Source organism: Pseudopipra pipra, chromosome 17 (assembly GCF_036250125.1).
Source record: "Pseudopipra pipra isolate bDixPip1 chromosome 17, bDixPip1.hap1, whole genome shotgun sequence".
Taxonomy (NCBI): Eukaryota; Metazoa; Chordata; class Aves; order Passeriformes; family Pipridae; genus Pseudopipra; species Pseudopipra pipra.
Window position 1 is genome coordinate 1970251 of NC_087565.1, and position 8483 is coordinate 1978733.

Genomic DNA, 8483 nt, shown 5'->3' on the forward strand with positions numbered 1-8483 from the left:
GCTGAAATACCACCACTTCCAACCCCTCAGCACCACTGTCAGTCAGGCCTTCATCTCCAGGAAAAATGGTCCATCCTATTTATTTTTTTTTTAGTTGTACATTGTGACTGGAATTAAGAGGCAGCAGAACAACAAAAAAACACCATCCTCTCTGTTCTGGCAGTTCAGCAGCGTGGGCAGCCACTGACCTGCCCTAAGTCCTGTGTGTTACTGCCTTGCTGTGAGGCAAAAATCTGATTTAATCTCTGCAAAACACACAGAGCATTGTGGTCACAAAGGAGGAGGTGGCTAGCAGTACTCTCACCTTAGTTCAAGTAGATGAAAATGGTATTTTGGTTTTTTATCTCCACACTAAATGTAATAGCTATCAAAGAGGAGTTTCAATTGACCTACAAAGGTAAGAAAAATCAAGGAATTAATTTCACCAAGGAAAATTAATTTCTTCCCACCTTTCTGTTCATGTGATGAGTCCTCTGCTTCCACAAATTCTGAACTGCCACCCAGGAAAAAAAAGCTTCATGGTTTTACCCCTTTTGCAAGACCCAGTCTCTTTTTATAAAGCCTGGATGACAGGAATGGCATTTGCTACCCCCTCGTTCCAGGATGAGATCTGCTGCCAGGTCAGGAAGTCATTACAGGGGTAGAGTTGGCTCTTTTTGGCAATGCAGTTATGCTGTAAGGGGACTGAGAGGAAGAAAGACATCCAAAACAGAGTTTGGCACTTTGAAAAATGTATGTCTGAGATCCTCAAGATGCTTTAGGTTTATATTTACAGAAACATAACTGGTGCCTATAATCCCATTTGGCACTAAATCAAGATTTCATCCAGAGAAAGTGCTCTAGAAGTAAGTCCCCAATTAGAAGGGATATTCTTTTCCACCAAATAGTGAAATATCTCACCTTGAAGTGACAGGGTGTACTTTCCTGGTCCTAGTGAGGTTCCCATCTCCACACCATTATAGTGCAGAAAAACGTGTGCAAAGAGTGTGCTGAGAGTTAAGTTCTAAGTCAAGACCATTAAACAAAAAGAGCTTGGGGAGTGGGAACAGCTTATTTAGACATCAGTATCTTACCCTGGCTTGACACTGGAGTCTTAGTTCTGTCTCTAGACAAAGACCTAGAAGCACAGGCATACAAGCAATGAGTAAATATCACAGAGATGACTCAAGTCTAACTTCATACAGGAACATGACAACCAAAGACAAAAGAGGTTAACACAGTTTAAAAAAAACAAACTTGTAACATTTCACAAAAGAGCCAACAAGCACAGTGAACAAAATGCTACAATATCAGGAAATTTAGGAATGTGCTTTTAAAAAGCCTGTCTGCATTTGGTTTCACAGACTTAAACTCAAATTCAGCCCAAAGTAACAAGCTAAAGCAGCACCTTGCTGTCTTACAATGAAGTATTGCCTTCTATACATCACATGCCAACTGCTACAAAGCCTCCTCATGAATTCTGGGTATGAAGAGGTAATTACCCAATTCCTCATCACAACCAGAAAAGAATTGACAATGTGGGAAGGTGCCTGACACAGCTTTTTTTTATTTGGTCCTGAACCTCATTATTTGAAGCTGTTGTCTAGTTAAAAGGACTTATCTGAAAAACTTCCTGCTTTCTGAAAGTGAGGATTGCACCTGTTGTGCAAACATGGTATAGATGTTGTAGTAGTTAATCCATCAGTCACAGTTCCTCCTACAGTGAGGAAGTTTTGGAGATGTTCTCCATACAGGTATTCGTGAATAAGTTTTGTTCTGTATTAATTTAAGCCAAATATTTACTGAGATATTTCAGAAATGCCAACTCACAATCTGAACCATGTGACAGAGGACAGGCCAAGTTAAGACTTTTATGGGTTTATGCAATTTTCACTACAGAACTGTATTTTGCAGGGTTCACAAGCCATTTTCTTTTCTTGGGTTACTGGTGTAGGGGAAGGGAACAGATGATCACAAAGTTAGTAAATCATCGTTGTCACTTTTCACCTCTGTGGGGAGGGGATAAGAAAATATCAAGCTTATGATCCTGCAATATTTTTTTCCCTTTATCATTAGAAAGAACAGGCCATTTGCATCATTCACCTGGAGGTTGATGAGCCTCAAGTCTTCTACATAACTTGTGCTCTTTGCTTTTATTCTCCCCGAACTCTGCCCTGCCCCCATTGTGCCCTCTCCAGCTTCCTTTGGTTCTACAGTGTAAAGTGCCTCAGCAGTCTGTCCCTAAACTGCAGGTTTAGGAGTAAGGCAGAGTTCACAACATCACCTATGAGAGCAGACCTGAACTGCTGGCAAACCCCCCTGCCCTGGTTTCTCAGTAGCAGTAATAGAGCTGAGGTTTCATGCCCCGCAGAGAATCATCACACTGCTTTTCATCGGCATCCCCACTCACGAGCATGTCGTGGGGGGAGCTGTCACAGGGCACCACCAGCTGGGAGAAGTCGTGCAGGAAGTCCTCTTCAGAGGCCAGCAGCAGCTCGTTCCACGCAGAGATGTCCAGCTTGCCCGCGGTGCCACCGTACTCTTCGGGAAGGATCACCGGGGGAATGTTTTGATGAAGGGAATTCAGGTCGCAGCCATGAAGGAAAAACTGAAGAAGAAAGCAAAAGAGCTTTAAAAGTGCACACCGAACACTCTGCAGCAAATTGCTGAAGCAGTCAGCTAACCAGCTTATTCCCAGTTAAAGAGCAAATTTTAGGGGTGATGTCCTTATGGGCACACAACAGTCCTTATTCCTTGAGGCAACTCACATCTAGTGCAGATCAACTCCCAGCAACAGAGACCTGACATTTGTCTGTGCTGAGGTTCCAAATTCAACTCATCACCAAGTTTGTTCATGGGATTGAAAGTACCTATCCTTATGGAAAAAAACCCTTAATCATTGGCAACCACACCCAGCCCTGTGGAGAGGGTACTTGTGCCATACAGGACACTTGCATAAGGGAAAAGGGCGAGGAAGGTGCAACACAGGTTTCCTGTGACACCACCTCATAACTGAAGTGCTACTGGCCCAAATAATCCAACTGCAGGGATTGAATTTATGTCCTGAATACAGAGCATATGTACTAAAGTTCCATATTAATATTATGCCCATGTTAAGTTCCTCAAAGTTTCTCTCTCACAGAGAATTTTCCCAACAGCATATTTTTAAAAATTAAAGCAGAAAGCACCTGTTAGATCAAGTAAAATGGCACCAATGTTTTTCCAGCTGTCAAGTTTTACAACTTTTTTTTTTTTTTTAGAATGGCCAAGCAAGGAACTTACAAACATTAATATTAACATTAAAATCACACACAAATCCTTACCCGGTTTGCTATCTTTTCCTTCAGAAAAGGCTTGATGATTGCAAAAATGCCTTTGAATATACGAGGCTCATTTATTATGTTAACAGCCTTTATTCGAATGGGGAATCCATCCTGAAGGGTAAAGAAGATTTTTGTAATGCAGTTTAAAAAACATTTGCCACCTTCCTCTTTTCTAAATCTCCTGAGATTGACTGCCAGCACATCCCATTAAAGTTTGGCTCCCAAACTTTAATCTGAGGTACCAACATAAACCAATACAGCAACAGAAATGCAACTTGTTACAGGGAACAGTCTTAGGATGAGATCTATGAGCATAAAAACAAAGTCAAGAGGCAAGAAAATCCTCCATCAATAAACACATTGTTGTCAGTAAATCTTCATTTCTTATGTTGATCTCCATCTCCCTTGACAAAAACACTTAGAAAATCCCTGTCCTTTGGGTATTCCCAGCCCTGACAAAGTGGTCTCCAGCTCCTGAGGAGTGCACCACACTCAGCACCAGAGCAGCTGCTTCCAACACTGTGTCCAGCTACAAGATCTGGTGCCCAAGACACCCTAAATGTGTTTTTATGTAAAGAAGGAATCTAATATTGCAATCTTCCTGCCATTCCAGCTATTCTATCACACTACCTGGGAAAGACAAACAGGTTCTGCTGCCAGCAGGACACACACAGGATCTCCTATACAAGACAGTTTAAAACAACAGTTAATCATGGGATTTCTGCTGGAGAAATTTATTTGCAGAAATATTTTTCAAAGGGAAAAGCTCATGATCAGCAATTCAGGTCTCAGGTGCCACAGTGAAGCTCCTTTCCCTTATAACCAGTTCTACCTATAAAAAGCAAGCAGTCAATGCTTGGAGTGAAAAGCACATAACATGCATTGCTGGAGGATTTTTCTCCCTGGGAAGGTCAGTGAATTAGCTCCTCTTTACAAGAGCTGCAGCTCAGCAAGGCTGGTGCAACAGATTTAAATACCACCCATACCTTTATGTCCTTCCCCAAGTTCAGCTGTTGTTCTAAGAGCAGCTTCCACTAGTAACATCCATCATTTTATTTGTACAAATTAAATATGGGCTCACAGTTAAATGACACATTTAGATCATACTTTAAAGGAGTGAGTTCTTATAAAGGCATTCCTAAACTCACTGGTCTCATCTCTGCAAACTCCCCTGATTCACTCTATCCTTCCTTATCCCCCCCATGGATACAACAAAGAACATAACCAGTCAGGCCAGAACAAAAGTAATGAGGGCATGAACCCCTTCAAGAGAAGTTTTCTCATCTCACCCCCCCAGATTGTATCAACATCAAGGGAAATCATGAGACCTTCCTGCCACTTTGGCCAGGTTACCCCTCACTCCTTTCACCTTGTTTTGTCCAACTCCACTGTGTTTACACTTGCTCTCCACCACTTTCCTGCCAGACATCAAGGAGGAGATGCTTTTTATTACTGTCTCTTTTGCCATCTCTATGCTGAGAAGTCTCTCTGCCTTCAGGGCATGGATAGAAATCCTCCTCAAATGACACCTATACAAAAGTCCTCTCTGCCAAATTTTTTTGAGCAGCACTTGAACTGGAACCTTCACTTGCCCAGGGGTTGGCTCCATCTCTGCCAACAGCAACCCTTTAAACAACGAGCCATTTCCTCACTGTCTCCTCTCTAACTGTTATTCTCTGCTCTCTCTCTTCCTTACCACCACCTAGCAGAACTGCTTTTTGCTGTTCCAGCTCAGAAGTTTGCATTTCTAATGCAAATTTAGTTTTAGGGATGCAAAAATCAAAAAAGAAAAAAAAGGGCAAGTGAGGTAAATCGGCAGTAAGGGTGTGAGAAACTGGTTGGGCTGAGACATGTTTAACTCTGCTGGCAAAAGCCAAGATGATGAAGTTTGTGGTGACACAGTCAAGAACGCTAAGACACAGAAGCAGTCATTTACAATGCACAAGCTTATTTTCCCACCAGTTCAGGTCTTACCTGAAGAATTCCAATCACTTTTTTGGCTACAAAAGGACCAAAATGAGACGCCTTAGATAAGCTGACTCCTTTGTAGTCTGCCAGGATTACAATTCCATTCACCTGGGTCTCTTCGGACTGAATGAGTTTTTCTAAGGTTAAGTATATGGCACGAATGTTCTCAGTAATCGGATAATTACTGGGTGTCCATCTGTCTGAGGTTACAAGACATGGATGGTAAGTCGGAGAGTAAATATAAGCTAACAAAACACATTCCAAAAACTGAATTTCTGTTCTCCTGGACTCTTAAAAGCTAGTCTCTAATAGCCACAGTTCTAGTCCAGAGCAGAACTGTATATTAGGAAATATACCTTTCTTAAGCAAGAGGGAAATGGCAACTCATGTTTACTTCAGGGAGCAAAGGCAATGGTTTTCAGAACCCCGTTCTCCACACAGCACAGCTCATTAGCAGTTTCAGCTCAGAAAGAAAGCAGGTAAATGGAAAAGAGGAGAATGAATGAAGACAAATTTACAGCAAGCCTGGTAGCACCAAAAGCACATGGAAGGCTGATTATTTACATGGGAGCCAGAGCCATAGGCTCCTCTCTCTGCTTACTGTCAAAGCAAATCATAAGCTTCTAAGTGTAGGCCAACAGCCCTGCTTCAATTTGAGTTACTACACATTAGTTTTCCTTGAATTGTCTGATATTTCATCGACCCACCTCACTGCATTTTCATTTTGACATGACTGCAGTTACTGCTGACACAGGAAAAGGAACTGGAATAATGCTGGCTAACGACCAGCGTGTCCCTTCACAAGCCAGCTTTTCAAATTTCAGAGAGAACCCACATACTCTGTACAAGCCTCCACTGTTCAGGGCAGCAGGGAACAAGTATTTGGCCCAGACACACCTCGAGGCCGGAGAACAAAGACATTCAGGCATTGACTCAGTACCTGGGCGGATGCAGACGACGTGACGTCCCTCCGGGTCCCGATGAGGCAGCACAGTGACAAAGCCTGACTCCAGGACAGGCTTTATTGCAGATGGCTTCAGGTTACTGAACACCTCGGGCCAGGTCCTCCTGCAGGTGTGGTAGTTCACCAGGAGCTGAAGCGCTCGATCGTAATCGAACTTCCTGGCTCTGAGGAATCTCAGCAGAAAAGCATCGTCCAGGCACGTCCCCAGGGAGGGGTAGTCCTTGCACACCATATCCCGGAGCGCCTGCACGTCACGGAGCCTCCACTCGGGTTTCTCTTGGAGCTCTTCCCGGGCTTTGGTAACGAGATCAGGAGACAGTGAACAAACATACTTTGGCCGATCCGGCAAGAGCTCGTTGTCTGATGGAGACCCTGCTGATGGACTTGTCCTGGTGCAGTCGCTGTCTCCTGACATAATGCAGCAGGAATCTGTCAAAAACCAAGTGCTGCGCATGACAAACAATCCCACGGACCAACAACCACATTGGTGATTTACATGTTTATTATGCTCTGTATCCCTCTGTTTCCCTGCTAAGGATGCTGCCTTTCAAAGAACCAGTGCTACAACCAGATGCACAGTCCAGACATTTTAATTATCTTACCAGGATTAGAAAGTGCAGGTTTCTCTAATCTCTTTATCCTGCCTAGCCGGTAGAAAACTACCTCAGATGAAACCTAACCAATCAACCAGAACTTAAAATACAAAATTACACAGCTTCATTGCAGAAATACAGAATTTAATTCACCTTAATGTTTATTTCCTGTGTTCAATTGGAAACTAAAGCAAATCAAACACATCAGAGTTAGGCAGGATTCTCACATCTGGTCAAATTACACCCTCTTCTGAGCAGCTCTCCCAGCTCAGCCCAAACAGTCCTGAGCCTCTGGCAAACACAGGCACTGATCAGCATCTCTGCCCACGTGAACGTTTTGAGCAATTCAGGAGCAGCTGCATTCAGGAACGTAAGAAATGGCTGCACTGCACAGACTGGATGAGCGGGTTAAGAAAACTGCAGACTTTTATGCCAGCACTGCATGGGTACTAAGGTTGGCTTAATCTAGTTTTCAGCAGCATGCCAGCGTTTCTGAACTGGGGGTTGCATTTCCAAATCCAGTCACAGGTGGACAGAGAACAATGTAAAATTAGACTGTTGCAAGCCTGGCATGATTCCTGTAGCTAGACCTGGGGCTGGAAAGGGACAAAGTATGCCTTTACTTTGCTGAGCTATTCGCATTCAGCCCCTCACAGCACATGACAGCGCTCCTGGCTGTCACACGGGAACCCCTGTCCCACACCACCGCCTTCCTCCTGCGGCGACACACTCCCGCCTCGCCTTCCCCGGGCTCCTCGGGGAGGTCCCGGCGCACCGGGACCGCTCCCAGGGAAGCGTCTCACCCCGTTACAGCCCGGGACGGGCAGGACGCACCCCCTCGGTGCCTGTCCCGGCGGGCGGAGCGAGGATTGCCCAGCATTACCCACACACGGCCCCGGCTCCCCCGTCCCCCCGTACCGGAGCTCCCGCAGCAGCAGCGCCGTGTCCCGGCCCCGCCGCCCCGGAACGGCTCCGGCCGCCGGAAGTGACGACACGGCCGCGCCTGCGCGATGGGCCCGGGGCGGGGCCGCTTCCGGTGCTGGTCCGGTCCTGCTCTTGGTCCTCGTCCCGGTCCCGGTCCTGGTCCCGGTTCCCTCAGGGAGCAGCAGCTCCCGCCGGATCCTCGCGTGTTCGGCCTTGGACCGAAAATGCGCCTTTTCCTCCATCGCTGGCATCTGCCCGTCGCAGCGTGAGGGAACCCCGCGGCCACTCTGCCCTTTACTCCCACCTTATCCTCTGGCAGAACGGCCTGTCAGCGCCTGCGGCCGCGAGCCGCGAAGGCACAGTTGTGTGTGTAATAAATATAATAATGTGTAAAAATATAAAATAATGTATTTTAATATGATGCGTGCATTATATACATGTATCTGTACATATGTGTACATATGTGCATATTACGTGTATATACATAACATACACGTGTATATACATAATATATAATATTTATATATTATATATACATAATGTATAATATATATTCATACATTATATATAAATATATTTTTATATGTTATATGTAATATATATATTTATATATATTATATATTATATAATAATATATATAATATATTTAATATAATATTGTATAACATACCATACATATAGTATGTGCTATTTATATTTAATATATATACATACAGTATATACAATTTATTA

General features: G+C 44.2%; 1 protein-coding gene across 1 annotated transcript; it reads right to left on the minus strand.

Annotated features, from left to right (window-relative positions):
* Positions 1–2044: 2044 nt before the first annotated feature.
* TTPAL (alpha tocopherol transfer protein like) lies at positions 2045–7870 on the minus strand. The gene is made up of 5 exons (XM_064673659.1): positions 7746–7870; positions 6211–6663; positions 5277–5470; positions 3303–3413; positions 2045–2587 (listed from the first exon to the last, which is right to left on the minus strand). Exons 2-5 carry the CDS (start codon positions 6647–6649, stop codon positions 2312–2314), a joined length of 1020 nt encoding a protein of 339 aa, XP_064529729.1. The 5' UTR covers positions 6650–6663; positions 7746–7870; the 3' UTR covers positions 2045–2311.
* Between the last annotated feature and the right edge of the window lie 613 nt (positions 7871–8483).